This window comes from Sciurus carolinensis, chromosome 4, assembly GCF_902686445.1.
Source record: "Sciurus carolinensis chromosome 4, mSciCar1.2, whole genome shotgun sequence".
In the NCBI taxonomy this organism is placed as follows: Eukaryota; Metazoa; Chordata; class Mammalia; order Rodentia; family Sciuridae; genus Sciurus; species Sciurus carolinensis.
Window position 1 is genome coordinate 116574469 of NC_062216.1, and position 14589 is coordinate 116589057.

General features: G+C 47.9%; 2 protein-coding genes across 7 annotated transcripts; both read left to right on the forward strand.

Moving 5' to 3' along the window:
• The first annotated feature begins 1265 nt into the window (after window positions 1–1265).
• Window positions 1266–7733, forward strand: Nabp2 (nucleic acid binding protein 2). Of its 2 annotated transcripts, none has more exons than XM_047548054.1 (7): window positions 1266–1393; window positions 1780–1881; window positions 2270–2408; window positions 2525–2596; window positions 2773–2854; window positions 2949–3012; window positions 7201–7733. In XM_047548054.1, the coding sequence occupies exons 2-7, from the start codon at window positions 1803–1805 to the stop codon at window positions 7398–7400; spliced, it is 636 nt and encodes a 211-aa protein (XP_047404010.1). In that variant the 5' UTR covers window positions 1266–1393; window positions 1780–1802; the 3' UTR covers window positions 7401–7733. The 2 variants fall into 2 exon arrangements, with proteins under 2 accessions (XP_047404010.1, XP_047404011.1); XM_047548055.1 differs by lacking the exon at window positions 1266–1393 and adding an exon at window positions 1455–1473.
• A 152-nt stretch (window positions 7734–7885) lies between these two features.
• Window positions 7886–14286, forward strand: Slc39a5 (solute carrier family 39 member 5). 5 transcript variants are annotated; one of them, XM_047548048.1, is made up of 13 exons: window positions 7932–7964; window positions 8075–8129; window positions 8623–8721; window positions 9031–9385; window positions 9847–10030; window positions 11616–11778; window positions 11919–12088; window positions 12340–12480; window positions 12860–12953; window positions 13036–13206; window positions 13386–13466; window positions 13596–13786; window positions 14026–14286. In XM_047548048.1, exons 4-13 carry the CDS (start codon window positions 9102–9104, stop codon window positions 14167–14169), a joined length of 1623 nt encoding a protein of 540 aa, XP_047404004.1. In that variant the 5' UTR covers window positions 7932–7964; window positions 8075–8129; window positions 8623–8721; window positions 9031–9101; the 3' UTR covers window positions 14170–14286. The 5 variants fall into 5 exon arrangements, with proteins under 5 accessions (XP_047404003.1, XP_047404004.1, XP_047404006.1 ...); XM_047548047.1 differs by lacking the exon at window positions 8075–8129 and having other exon boundaries at window positions 7886–7964; window positions 8548–8721; XM_047548050.1 differs by lacking the exon at window positions 8075–8129 and having other exon boundaries at window positions 7946–7964.
• The last annotated feature ends 303 nt before the right edge of the window (window positions 14287–14589 follow it).

Sequence of the window (14589 nt, forward strand, 5' to 3'; positions counted from 1 at the left end):
AGTTCACGATGGCTTACCAAATACTCCTAGAATACCCTGAAACACTAAGCGGGGAGAAGAGAGAGACGACATTCCTCTTCCTAGGCCGTAGTTTAATTTCCTTAGTTTGCAGCACTGTGGTTGGGAATATGAGAGGGAGAGAACCTTGACTCCGAGGGAAGTTATAGGGGAGCTTAAAGCACACTATGCGAAGATAAGGGATTAATTTAATTAGCCAAGGCATTACAATTTTACTTCTTAGGCTAATCTGGTATTAAATAATATTCGTTATGGATATTCGCTAAGCAAATGGTAATGCACGTTAGTATATGTTTATGTAATTGGTTTATACAATAGTACAGAGCTAGCTATCCTTCCTTGACAATCCTACAGGTCTCATTGTCCTCCGGGAACTCTCATCCAGTGAGATTGGGTAATAGGAAGAGGTGCCTTGTGAACTAATGAGGACTAATGCAAATGTTGTTCTTTGTGCCCTGGGTTCCATTTCTTCCAAAGGGGGATGAGGCTGCCTATTGTAAGTCTCTGGTGTGTATCCCAAGAGCCCTAGAAGTCCTGACAAAACTGGCTAGTGCATTAAAGATGAAGACTCCGCAGGGCCTGGTGGCACACGCCTGTGATCCTAGCAGCTCAAGAGGCAGAGGTAGGAGGATCACAAGTACAAGGCCAGTCTGGGCAACTTAGTAAGACCCTGTCTCAAAAAATAAAAAAGTCTGGGCATGTAGCTGTGGATGTAGCTGTGGTAGAGGGCCCCTGGGTTCAATACTCAGTACAAAAAAAAAAAAAGAAAGAAAGAAGGAAAAAGAAGACCTCAAATCAGGAATAAAGGTGAAGGCTGGAGCAGGGGGAAAAGAGGAAACTGGTATATTTGTAAGTGCCTGCTGTATCCTAGGCTTGGTTTTTTGTATAACTTCCGTTTTTTCATTTTAATGGAATTGCATATTTAAGAATTGTCAAGAAAACTGAAGCACTGAGTTGGGATTCAAACTTTTGTCCACTGGATTCTAATGCCCTTGGTCCTTTTCTAAGGAAAAAAATCTTAAAAGAGCCTATTAAATGCATTCTCCTCGCCAAGAAAGGAAAATTGGGGCCTGAAACGCCCCCTGGTGGTCTACTTTGTCCACTGCTGATCAAATCATCTCCCAGGCTCCTTTAATTCCTGAAATCCTCCCGGGTCGCGGCGCGCGAATCTCGAGCCCGATTGGCTGGGCGGGGGCTAGCAGTCAGGCGCGGGACGCACCCTAGTGGTGCTGATTGGCCCAAGGAGGTCAGCCCGGGGTGGCTTCCGGAAATGTCCACACTCCCACGTTCCGTCAGGCAGCATCCGGCGGCAGCGAGGCCTGTGGCTCCCCCTGCGGGCGGCTCGGCGGCGTGCACGGTCCGGCCTCCTGGCTGGGTGGGTAGTGGGCAGTGAGTGGGGGAGGGGACGAGCTGAATCCCGCGTTGCCCAGATGAGGGTTCGGGAAGGTTTGGCGAGTAAGATTCCATTCTCTGACCCTGCACCGGGTTTCCTAACCCTCCATCGGCTCCCCCACTTTGGGGCGTGAGACTGAAAGAGCATCCCCGACTAGGGGCCTTCCAGCCCCTAAGTATTCTATCCAGAGACACCCTCCCCTACCCCCAAGGTTCTGAGCTTGAAGTTCGAGGCCCCCGGAAAAGTTCGCTTCTAACCCAGAAGGAATTAGAGCTGTTTGATCCAAGCTTGGTATAGTAGGTAGGCCTTTGAGAAGTGGAGCATGGGGGCAAAAGCTCCAAGCGTTGAGCCTTCGTCCCTTGTTCCAGTGGGGTGCTGAGTCTTGGGCAGCATGACGACGGAGACCTTCGTGAAGGATATCAAGCCCGGGCTCAAGAATCTGAACCTTATCTTCATTGTGCTGGAGACAGGTGGCTATGCTGGGGCGGCGGGGTGTGGGAGGGAGGGGGAGGACATGGCCAGTGTTAACTTGCTCCCTGGACAGCAGGGTGCGCCCCACGGCATCACTCAGTCCCCATCTCAGGTCCTGACACAGGGAGTTGCAATAGGGTAGTGTAGATAGAACTCTTGCCAGAGCAGTGTGTCCTGTACCACGCGGGCCTCTTTCCACTCAGCCCTCTCCATGGTGCTGGCTTCTCCACTACCAACACCCACCCACCTTCAGCACCAGGGATTTGGGCTTTGCTTTGTTTGTATGCCTTTTACCTCACCTCACCAATATCCAGATCTCATCCCTTTGACCACCACTGCCCCATTTGTTTGACCATCTTACCACCCCCATTTGTCTGTACCCTTCAGGCCGAGTGACCAAAACAAAGGACGGGCACGAGGTTCGGACCTGCAAAGTGGCAGACAAAACAGGCAGCATCAATATCTCCGTCTGGGACGACGTGGGCAACTTGATCCAGCCTGGAGATATTATCAGACTCACCAAAGGGTAAGGCAGTTGGTAATTCCTGGCTATTCCCAGGGCAAAAATAGTCAAGACAGGAGGGGTTAAAAGTTCCTATAATTCCTATGAAGACTATGAATCCTGCTTTTTTTGCTGCACAGGTATGCTTCGGTGTTCAAAGGTTGTCTGACACTGTATACTGGCCGAGGGGGTGATTTGCAGAAGATTGGAGAGTAAGTGCTGTTTGGGGGATTGGGATAAAGAAGCAGCAGGCCAAAGGGGGGCAGTTAAGGTTTCAAAGGAAGCAGAATGAGAGTGTGCAGTCCATACCCTGTATCTGGACTTTTCTGCAGCCTCCACCCAGTGACCCAGTTGATGGTCCAAGGCTTTGGTTACTTTCTCTCTGCAGGTTCTGTATGGTTTATTCTGAGGTTCCTAACTTTAGTGAGCCCAACCCAGAGTACAGCACCCAGCAGGCACCCAACAAAGCGGTGAGTCCTCTGGTTTGATGCTAGGGAAGGGAAGAGGATTAGGTCAAAAAGCACGATGGAGAGCAGGGTCTGAGAATGTAATCTGTGTCCTTAGGGGCAGAACGACAGCAGTCCTGCAGCCCCCCAGGCTACCACTGGACCCTCTCCTGCCTCTCCAGGTAAATCCATTCCCTTTCATCAGCTGGCCCTTCTAGCTCCAATATTCTCTCCCCAGCCTGGAAAGACACATTTCCCTCATCCCTATTTTAAATCTCTCTTCTCTTCAGTATCCCCTGCACCCAATTCTTCTCGTAACCTTACCCCCACCTTTTTTTCCTCTAGTACTGGGATTGACTCAGAAGTGCTCTATCACTGAGCTACATCCCCAGCCCTTTTTATTTTTTATTATCTTGAGACAGGGTCTTGATGACTTGCTCAGGCTGGCCTCAAACTTGTGATCTTCCTACCTCAGCCTGAGTCACTGGGATTACAGGTGTTGCCACCATACCCAGCCTTGTAATCTCATTTTTCATGCCTTTTGCAAGTCCCTGTGGTGAAAAGATTTGGAAACGTGTTTCAATCACTTGTAGAACTGGAGTACCCTTTTGCTACTACCACTCAAATTAAAAGGGAGAACATTTTCTTCACATGTGGCAAGTGAATATTAGGGGCAAACAGGCTTACGTACCTAACCTTAAAATAGGGCTGGAGAGGTAGCTCAGCTGGCAGAGTGTTTGCCTTGTAAGCACAAGGCCCTGAGTTCAATCCCCAGTACCACAAAAAAAAAAAGAATTCATAACCTTAAAATATTTTTATAGATTCTTTGTAACAATTGTAATTTATGTATATAATATGTACAGTTAAATATAAATATATGTGGCCATGCATCACTTGATAGGGACACATTCCCACATCATTGTGTGAACATCATAGGGTGGATCAATATCACTGTCTTTGCCTCCACACCTTGTCCCACTGGAAGGTCTTCAGAGGAATAAAACACAGAGAGTATCATCTCATATGACAATGCCTTCTTCTAGATGATCTCCTGAAGGACCTGCCTGAGACTGTTTTATGATTAACTATTTTTTTCTAAGTAGAAGGAGTATACTCTAAAATAATGATAAAAAGTACAGTATAGTAAATACATAAACCAGTAATGTAGTCATTTATTAACATTATCAAGAATTATGTGCTGTACATAATTGTATGTGCTCTACGGACAGCTCAGCAGATTTTTTTATACCAAATTACAACAAACATGTTAGTGATGTATTATGCTGCATTACCATGGCTACAGTGTCATTAAGCCATAGATATTTTTCAACTTCATTATAATCTTATAGGACCATTGTCATAGATGTGGTCCATTGCTGAGTGAAATGTCATGAGATATACAACTGTATATATCTTATATTGGTTCTGGCTTTGTGGAGAACCCTAAATAATACAATTACAAATTCACATTTTTTTGTTTGCAACACTAGGGATTGAACACACGGGTTGTCTACCACTGAGCTACATCCCCAGCCCTCTTTATTTTATTTTGAGACAGGATCTTGCTAAGTTTCCCAGCCTAGACAATATTTAATTCCTGCACAAGAGTTAGCATTTGAGTTTCCAACAGTAAATATGACTGTTAAAGTTAGGGGTGTAGCTCAGTGACAAAGTCCGGGTTCAACCTCCAGCACTGAAAAAAAGAAAAAGAAAGAAAGGAAATATGACTATTATATATTTTCAGGTATCCAAGACTCCATCACATACAAAAATATTTTTAATCTGGGCATGGTGTTACACACCAGTAATCCCAGCTACTTGAGAGGCTAAGGCAAGAGGATCCCAAATTCAAGGTCAACTTGGACAACTTCACAGGACCCTGTCTCAAAATAAAATTTTAAAAAGAAGTGGGTATGTAGCTCAGGAGTGCGTACTCACCTAGCATGTGCAAGGCCCTGGGTTCAATCCCAGTACGCAAAATAAATTTCTGTGGTTGTTTGTTTTTGTTTTTGGTACCAAAAATTGAAACCAGGGATGCTTAACCACTTAGTCACATTCCCAACCCTTTTTATTTTTTATTTTGAAACAGGGTCTCACTAATTGCTTAGGGCTTGGCTATATTGCTGAGGCTGGCCTTGAACTTTCAATCCTTCTGCCTCAGCCTCCCAAGTCACTGGATTACAGGTGTGTACCCCCACACCTGGATGTATATATATATATTATATATATAAAATTTTTTTAAATAAGGTACATCTAAGCCTGTTTGCCTCTAAAATTCATTTACCACATGTTTATTCACTTTGTCATCTGTTAAAAGTTTAATAAAAAAAGTTTAAAAAACACAAAAGTTTAAAACCAAAAGTTTAATAAAAAAATGTGTGACAGCTGGGTATGATGACACATGCCTATAATCCCAGCAATTCAGGAGACTAAGGCAGGATGGTTGCAAGTTGGAGGCCAGCCTCAGCAATTAGCAAGGCCCTAATCAACTTAGCCAGACCCTGTCTCAAAATAATAAATAAAAAAGAGGTTGGGGATATGTTCAGTGTTTGAATGCCCCTGGGTTCAAATACCTGGCACCAGTAAATAAATAATTAGGACTGGGGATGTAGCTCAGTAGTAAAGCATTCCTGGGTTAAAATCCCAGTACCTGACTTGAGAGGGGGAGGCAGGAAGATGGAGAGCTCAAAGCTAGCCATAGCAATTTAGCAAGGCCCTAAGCAACTTAGCGAGACCTCGTCTCAAAATAAAATATTAAGGACTGGGGATATAGCTCAGTTGGTAGAGTGCCTGCCTCGCAAGCACAAGGCCCTGGGTTCGATCCCCAGCACCACAAAATAAATAAATAGATAGATAGATAGATAAATAAAATAAAATAGAATATTAAAAAGGAATGTGGCTTAATTGTTAAGTGCCCCTGGGTTCAATCCCCGATACCAAACCCCCCAAAAAAACCAAAACAAAACCTACAAAAAAAAAAAATATATATATATATATATATATATGACAGCAGGTGCAGTAGCACATGCCAGTAATCCCTGCTGCTTGGGCCACTGAGGAATGAAGATCACAAATTTGAGGCGAGCCTGGGCATCTTCGCAAGACCTGTCTCAAAATAAAATTTTTAAAAGGGTTGGGAATATAGCTCAGTGATAGAGCACTTACCAAGCTTACACCAGGTCCTGGGTTCAACCCCCACTACCACACAGACAAAAAAAGTGTGTATGGCATAAAAACTTAATATTGACTTCTATACATTCACCTTTTTCTGTTTATCCAAGAAAGGACATTATTCTTTAGTTCTGCAGATATTTTAGTCTGGTACAGCAGTAGGGTTCAGAATGGATATGTTTAAAAACCACTAGCCTATAACTTCTACACTATTAGGGTCTGCAGTGTCCTATGTATGGAAGAGATGGGTCTCTGTCTTCATTTAACAAGCATTTATAGAGCACCTTCTCTGCTAAGGAATAAAGCACAGCACCTTCCTTTAGGAGCCTGTAGTCTATGTAGGAGACAGACACAGACAATGATTATACTACACTGTGGAAAGTGCAATGAGAATAATATACATGGTTACAGGAACCCAAAAGTCATCTCACACACCTGGCTGGTTCTAGTCAAACTTTTAAAATATATTCAGGGTTGGGAGAGGCTGAGGATCTAGCTTAGTGGTGGAGCACTTGTCTAGTGTGTGAGGTACTGGGTTCAACCCTACAACTACAATAAATAAATAAACAAAATTCACACAAAACTGTGATATCTTTGAGAGAATAATATTATGTGTAATATTTTTTGCTTATGTTTATATATTCTAAAATGAATATCCATTTGATACACACCACTTTTTAATATTTTTTAATATGTTCTTTTTAGATTTGTTTTTTAAAGTTCCTCCTTACTGATTTTTTTTTGTGTGTGTGGTGCTGGAGATCAAATCCAGAGCCTCAAGCATGCTAGGCAAGTTCTCAAACACTGAACTATGCATTCAGTCCCCTACTTACATTTTAGCATAGAAACTTAAGGCCCTTCCCCTTCTCATGCTTCTTTAGTTACACAGTCACCCTTAATCAAGCGTCATTTTTCTCAGAGGTCCTCATGCCTTAAACTAAACAGCTAATTCTAGGTCTGACTCTATGATACAGAGCTGAATAAGAAAAATATCACACCAGGGTTCATGTAGAGACTTCCATAATGAGCAAGACTTCTCTGGGCCCCATTCATACTTTCACTTGGTCCAGTTGACATTAATGTATATGTACTACAGTGTAAAGATTGGTGCTTTCTGGGGCATGGAGGTAGGCTATGGGAATGAACTCCAGTCTTGCTTAACTCTGATTCTGTGTTTCTTCTCCTTACCCTACAACTAGCTTCTGAGAACCAGAACGGGAATGGACTAAGCACCCCACCAGGTCCTGGTGGTGGCCCACACCCCCCTCACCCTCCCTCCCACCCCCCCAGCACCAGAATCACTCGAAGCCAGCCCAACCACACACCAGCTGGCCCTCCTGGCCCCTCCAGCAATCCCATCAGTAACGGCAAAGAAACACGAAGGAGCAGCAAGAGATAGCAAGACACTTTTCCTCTCCTCCTACCACTGGCACAACCCAGGTGTCTTCAGAAAAACAAGACAGCATTCTACTAGGTTGCTGGCTTTGGGGTTGGGGCTGGAGTAGCAGCATTTAGCCACTAAACTTCCCTGGAAGGGTGGTGAGCAGTGGCTTTATTCACCCCAAACCCATAACCCCTCTTGTCCAGCTGAAGCTGCCTATCCCCTGTGATCCAGGGCCCTCTGCCTACTCTCCATCTTCTTTAGAAACTATAGTTAAATAGTTTGTTTCCTGTGTGTGTAATATGGGGGTCTAATTGAAATTCCTCCTTCCTAATAAATGTTACCACTCTTTATTGGACTTCTTTGCTTTTGGGGGGAGAAGGAAGAAGATAGCAGCCCGGCTAACCTAGGAGGTGGAGGGGAGATAGGTTATAGGCAGGGAGGCCTAGACAAAGCAAGCCTGCCCCTTTAAGGTAGTGTCCCTCCCCTGCCCCCTCCCTGCAGGTGACCCTTGCCCGCCTGCCTGCCACAAGAAGGCTGGGTCCCCTTCCTCTGGGCGTCCTTCCTGCCTCCTGCTGTCAGGTAATGTTAACCTCGACCCCCTGGATCAATCTTCCTAATCAGACTTTGCTCCCCCAACTTAAGTCGGGTCAGACATCAGAGAGAAGCCCAGTACTTGTTTCCTTTCCCAGCTGAGCTTCCCCTTTGGTCATCATTCCCAGAGTGCTGGCTTTTTGGATTCCTGTGGTAAGGAGTTGCTGAAAACAGTTTCTTCCCCACACATGCATTTGGGACTGCCACTTATCTGTCTCTTCCCCTCCTCCCCAGCTTAGGGACATCTAGGGCCAAGTCTCCCCAGGGAACATGAGGATGAGGTCAGAGACAGGAGAAGCTCAGTACCAAATGTATCATAGGTGGGATGGGAATATATATGGGAAAAGGGTCAAGTGCTATTAACTGAGTTAGGGGTGAAGTGAATTATTTAAAAGGAGAAAAATCAGCACAAGTTCCTAGCCATGTGGCTTTCTCAGAGCAGGGAGTGGCCCCTCCTGACCTGGGGGCCCAGCAGGCTGACCTTTGACCCCAACCTCAGATAAGAGTGAACCATTAACTCCTATGTGAACCTTCCCACACTGGCCCCACCCCTAACCCCGCCCCAAAGCAGGTGGGTGAGGAGGGGGAGCCTGTCTGTCTCAGCCCTCTATATGACGTGGACTCCATTGCACCTTGGCACCTGGAGGCTGAGCCCAGGACTCCATTGCACCTGGGCACCTGGAGTTTCCCCCTCTTGGACTTGAGAACTTCTTAATGTCCACAGCAAGGCCTGCAGGGACCTGAGGTGACAGTTCTCACATTGCCAGTAGGGGTGAGGCCCTGGGAATTTAGGGGGGATAGAGATAGAACAAGGTTAAGGTGTGGGCATGGGAGACCAGGGAGAAATGGATCAGGTGTGGGGAGAGGGCTGGGTCAGGAAGGTGCTCTGAAAATTGGCAAACAAGAGACTGCTCCAGGATGTTATAGGGAGGGGAGAAGAAGGCCTGAGTGGAGGCTGCTGCTAGATTCAGATGGGGGACAGTACTGAAGGTCCTCCCCTGGCCTGGAGCTGGAGAGCAGAGCAGTCCTGATCTCTTCCTCCTTGTTCTTTTAGGGCACATTCCTAAAGATGTTCCAGGGGGAATAGAAGACAGAACCAGAGTTTCTAATTCATTCCTTTCAAAGATGGGGCGCCCAGTGTGTTGTCTGCTGACTGGCCTATATGTAGGGTTGGTCTTAGGCTGGGTAGGGGGTTCAGTCCCCAACCTGGGCCCTGCTGAGCAGGAGCAGAATCATTACCTGACCCAGCTTTTCGGTCTCTATGGTGAGAATGGAACCCTGACGGCAGGGGGCCTGGCCCGGCTTCTCCATAGCCTGGGGCTGGGCCGAGTTCAGGGGCTTCGCCTGGGACATCATGGGCTTCCAACTGGTCGGGTTGCACTCCCAGCTGAAGACAATTTCACACACAGGTACTAACCCCTCTCCCCACCCCAAAATGCCACATCTCTCAGCTCTTCTCAGTGCTTAGATCCATCTCCAATTACCTAATGCTGGCTTCCTTGAACAGATCCCTGTAATTACAATTATTCAGAACCCAACTCCTTAGTATACTTCATGGCCTCCCTTGCCTCATTGCCTTCTTGCCTTCTCCAAATCCCTGGGTCCTCAAATTTCTTATTCTTTGTCCCACTGCTCAATTCTTCAGCTTGATTTGGCTCCCAATTTGTAGCATTTCTGACTTTTCCCCTCATACCTGCAACTCTCATTCCTAGGCCTTCCTGTAAAGTGAGAGCTCCCTGATTTTCTCAACACTGACATGCCTTGGGTTTCTGAGTCCCAGGAACTCCAGCCAATGGCTGGCCTCCCTTACCCGAGGACCCTGGGAGACTTCCAAGGCAGGGAGTCTAACTTGCTATCCCATCCGTTCCAGGCCACAAGACCCTGAGCTGAGTGTGGATGTCTGGGCAGGGATGCCGCTGGGTCCACCAGGGTGGAGTGACCGAGAAGAGTCAAAAGCCCCTCACCTACCCCATGGGCCAGCCTCCTCGGGCCTAGGCCTCTTTCACAGGCTTCTACTGTTGGATCATTCATTGGCTGATCATCTAAATGAGGATGTGAGTTTGATGGTTTCTAGAGATGGGGGAAAGAACCACAGAACTAGGTGGCCTGAAATGTTTACAGTCAGTAATTTAATAGTTACTTTAAAAAAAAATTCCTGGGGACTTGGGGTATAGCACAGCTCTTTCGTAATGCATGCACTGGGTTCAATCCCCAGCAATGCAAAAAAAAAAAAAAGAGAGAGAATTCTAATGTGGTATCGTGGTCTTAGGATATGTTATTCCAGTAGTGAAAGATGTTCCCTCTGGACTTAGAACAGGTGAGCACACACCCAGAGCTCCAAAACCCAGTTTAGGGGCCACACTTGGCAAAGCAGAGAATCTGAAGCAGCCCAGGGAAGGATCTGGGTATCTGGAGAGGAGACCTCTCTATCTAGAGAGACAATGTATCTCTATCTGCATTGTTCCATGTACCCCAGAGGACAAACAAAACTGCCTAATCTTGACACAGGCCCAGCAAGAGCCCCATTGCAGGAAGTATTCAAGCCCAGGCTGAACAAACACGTGATAGGATCTTCAAGAAGGAGGTTACATCCCCAGTTCTTTTTTATTTGAAACAGGGTCTCACTAAGTTGCTGAGGTGAGGTAAGTCAAGACCAACTTTCAATCCTCCTGCCTCAGCCTCCTGAGTTGCTGGGATTATAGGTGTGCCTCAACTACCTACTTTCGAATTTCAAATTCTTTTTGCTTCTAGGACTCTGGCATGGAGAGCTCTAGTTGCCCAACCAGGTCCATCACCAAACCAATGAATTACCAGAGTTTGATAGACATGATAGCACACACCTATAATCCCAGAGACTCAGGAGGATGAGGCAGGAGGACTGCAAGTTCACATCCAGCCAGAGTAATTTAGCAAGGCCCTAAGCAACATAGTGAGACCCTATCTCAAAATAAAAAACAAAGAGAATGGGTTTGTGGCTCAGTGGTAGAGCACTTGCCTAGCATGTGTTGGGGCACTGGGTTCAATTCTTAGCACCGCATATAAATAAATGAATAAAAATAAAGGTCTATCAACATCTAAAAAAAATTTATAAATAAATAAATAATAAATCCAGGCACAGTGGCACACACCTGTAATTCCAGCAGCTCAGGAGGCTGAGGCAGGAGGATCAAAAGTTCAAAGGTAGCCTCAGAAACATAGCAAGACCCTATCTATAAATATAAAAAGGGCTGGGGATGTGGCTCAGTGGTTGAGTACTCATGGGTTCAATCCTCAGTACCAAAATAAATAAATAATAAAGAGGGCTGGGAATGTGGTACAGTTGTTAAGTGCCTCCTCAATTCCTGGTACCAAAAAATAAAAATAAAAAAAAAATTTTAAAAATAATAGGGGCTTCAGAGAGAGATGATGGCAGTGTTCAGTAGCACCCAATTTGTATTGAATTGAATATCTGCACTGAATTGAATACTCACTAGTAATTAATACACATTGATTATAAGTACCCTTGTCCTCAGTCCCTGATATACCTACCAATATCAGCAAAGGGCATCCTAGAAGAGACCCAGTAGTTCAAGCAATGGAAGGACAGATGTAAAGATATGAGTCAGTTACTAAGGTATGACCCTCTCCTCAACTGCCCAGTGTCTGAATGGCTCCCAGCTGCTGGTCAATTTTGGACTGAGCCCTGCTGCCCCTCTGACCCCCCGTCAGTTTGCTCTGCTGTGCCCAGCCCTGCTTTATCAGATCGACAGCCGTGTGTGCATCCAGATCCCGGCCCCAGCACCTCCAGGGAATCTACTCTCTGGTCAGTGGGTGAGAGTGGGGTGGGGAGTACCCTGAGTCCTAGTAGGGAGTTGGCCCCATGCCAAGGAAGGGGATTCATTGGGGCCTCACTTTGCCTGTGGGTCCAGTCCTGGCCTAACTTCAGCCCCTGATTCTCCCCAGCCCTACTTTATAGCACCCTGGCAGTCCTGTTGCTCAGCCTCCCTGCTCCCCTCTCCCTGCTGCTGCTGCGGCTCCTGGGACCTCGTCTATTGCAGCCCCTGCTGGGCTTCCTGGGGGCCCTGGCCGTGGGCACTCTTTGTGGGGATGCGCTACTACATCTGCTGCCACATGTATGTGAAGCCCCTTCCTTGTACCCCTGACCCAGTGGCAGCCAGCCTTCATGGATCCAAGGCATTCTTGGCCACAGGACATCCACTCCCCATTCTGTCAGTTTCCACATCCCACTCCCACACATCTGGCTTCAGCCCACAGCTACCTTCCAGCAGAGTGGACAAATGAAGGCTGGCTACCTGAGATAAGGGAGGGAGGTGCTGTTTGATATAGGTGCTTCCAGAGTCTGCCCTGACCTTCTCTCTATTAGGCACAAGGAGGGCAACACACAGGACCTAGTGGGCAACCAGAGGAGGACCTGGGTCCAGGGATATCAGTACTTGGAGGCCTCTTCCTGCTCTTCACGCTGGAGAACATGCTAGGGCTTTTTCGGAACAGAGGTCTCCGGCCAGTGAGTGACATCCTTTTCTCTTCCTCCTGCCAAGATGACAGTCCTAGCCAGGAACTGGCTAAACACACCAGGAGGTGAGGGGCGGCATGTGCCTCTGGATCTTGGATGTTTGCCTAACTGTGCAGGACCTGTCCGCCAAGAGTGGGTAGGGGCTTCCTAGCACAGACCCAGGACTTCTTGCCAAATGGCCTCCTCTCCTAAGTTAAAGTCAACAAGAAACAGAGGGAGGTGCCAATTTGGGAAGAGGATAGAGGCCAAAGAACACTCCCAGGTGCAAGAAGTGGAACCAGGTGTTACTTTTCCCAGCTGGTGGCCTGGCTTTCCCTTATCCCCCAGTTCTGCTGCCTCCTCCACCAGGAGGGATACCCTCCTATTTCAGAGATGCTGCAGGCGAAAAAGGGATCTCGAAATACCAAACCTGGACCCCGAGGATGACAGTGGGATGGCCCTCCGGCCCCTACAGGCAGCTCCAGGTGACTAGAAGAGAAAATGAGGAGTAGGTTCCATCAGGCAGGCCTCACTTGCAGCCACCAACACTTGTCCTTCTTCCTGCAGAGCCAGGGGCTCAGAGCCAGAGGGAGCAGAACAGCCAGCCCCCACCAGCCCCAGTCCTTCCTGGGCACCAAGGTCACAGTCACAGGCACCGGGGTGGCAGCAGTGCCAACTTCACATGGATGGTCCTCCTAGGAGATGGTCTGCACAACCTCACTGATGGACTGGCCATAGGTGTGAGCAGAGGGAACAGAGTTGGGGAGGCTGGTCTTAGGGGAGGTCAGAGTTCCAAGTTATCAGCTATGGTCAGAAGATGGCTACCAGGAAGGTGGTGGGAGATGAATGACAAACACAGGTGCCAGCCTCCCAAGGAGACTTTCTTCTGGGCTGACTTCCAACCCTGCTGACCCTAGGTGCTGCCTTCTCTGATGGCTTCTCCAGTGGCCTCAGCACTACTCTAGCAGTCTTCTGCCATGAACTGCCCCATGAACTGGGTAGGAATAGCCCCATAGGGTGGGATGGGCTCTAGAAAGAAGCCTCCAAGAACTTGGAGGCTGGCAGGCAACACAGGTGAGGGGCAGTGCTGGCTTATTCCCTCCTACCCTATCCTCTCTCCCCAACAGGTGACTTTGCAATGCTGCTTCAGGCAGGGTTCTCCTTTCGGAGGCTGCTGCTGCTGAGTCTCGTGTCTGGAACCCTGGGTCTTGGGGGTGCAGCGCTTGGGGTGGGGCTCAGCTTGGGCCCTGTCCCCCTCACTCCCTGGGTGTTTGGGGTCACTGCTGGGGTCTTCCTCTATGTGGCCCTTGTGGACATGGTGAGAGGTGTGGGATAGAGCAGAGAAATCCAGGGAAGTGGGGAGATGGGTGTGAAGGAAAGGGAATTACCAGTCCCCCTGACCTCTACTACCAGGTCCTGGAGGGTGCTGCCCCATAGGTCTGCCAGAGTCTGAGAAACAAGGGACATAAAGTGTTCTGGCAGGGACTAGACACCCTCCCTCTTGAGTTAAGAGGTCAGGGACAAGGTCAGAATCATGACATTCTTCTTTTCTTTCAGCTGCCATCCCTGCTTCATCCTCCTGAGCTCCTACCTACTTTCCATGTGCTACTGCAGGGGCTGGGGTTGCTGCTGGGGGGCAGCCTCATGCTTACCATAGCCCTGCTGGAGGAGCAGCTGTTGCCCCTGGTCTCTGATGGCTGATGGGGGCCAGTGGCAAGGGGTCCAGGTTGCCCTTCCTTCCCCCCAACCACAGGAATGGAAGCGGGACACAGGGCCAGTAGGAGCAATAGGATTTTAATAAACAGAACCCATCCCAAAGCCATGACTACGACAGTTGTACTTGCACCAAAACAGCATAGAAAAACCAGGGTGTGTGGGAGGGCTCAAAGCAGGTTGGGGGAGGACATAAGTAGGAGCCTGGGGGGTGCAGGGTGCATCAATCTTCAGGGAGAGCATTGTGCTTTAGCCCAGGGAAGCGGGGGAGGGGTGGGGCAAAATGCACCGAGGTCCCCACTTTTTCCTGCTGCCCTCAGCACCCTGGGGATGCAGGCATTTGGGCAGATCTGCCCTTTATTGCTGCCCATCAGCATTAAACACCCCCGACCCCAACACTAGCACCAC

Bases quoted from the DNA above. Each gene is read 5' to 3' on its own strand.
- Nabp2 (XM_047548054.1), top strand. From the start codon at position 1,803: ATGACGACGGAGACCTTCGTGAAGGATATCAAGCCCGGGCTCAAGAAT. The intron at 1,882-2,269 runs GTGGCTATGCTG...TGTACCCTTCAG, and splicing joins CTTCATTGTGCTGGAGACAG to GCCGAGTGACCAAAACAAAG. The intron at 2,409-2,524 runs GTAAGGCAGTTG...TTTGCTGCACAG, and splicing joins ATTATCAGACTCACCAAAGG to GTATGCTTCGGTGTTCAAAG.
- Slc39a5 (XM_047548047.1), top strand. From the start codon at position 9,102: ATGGGGCGCCCAGTGTGTTGTCTGCTGACTGGCCTATATGTAGGGTTG. The intron at 9,386-9,846 runs GTACTAACCCCT...CATCCGTTCCAG, and splicing joins GAAGACAATTTCACACACAG to GCCACAAGACCCTGAGCTGA. The intron at 13,467-13,595 runs GTAGGAATAGCC...TCTCCCCAACAG, and splicing joins TGAACTGCCCCATGAACTGG to GTGACTTTGCAATGCTGCTT.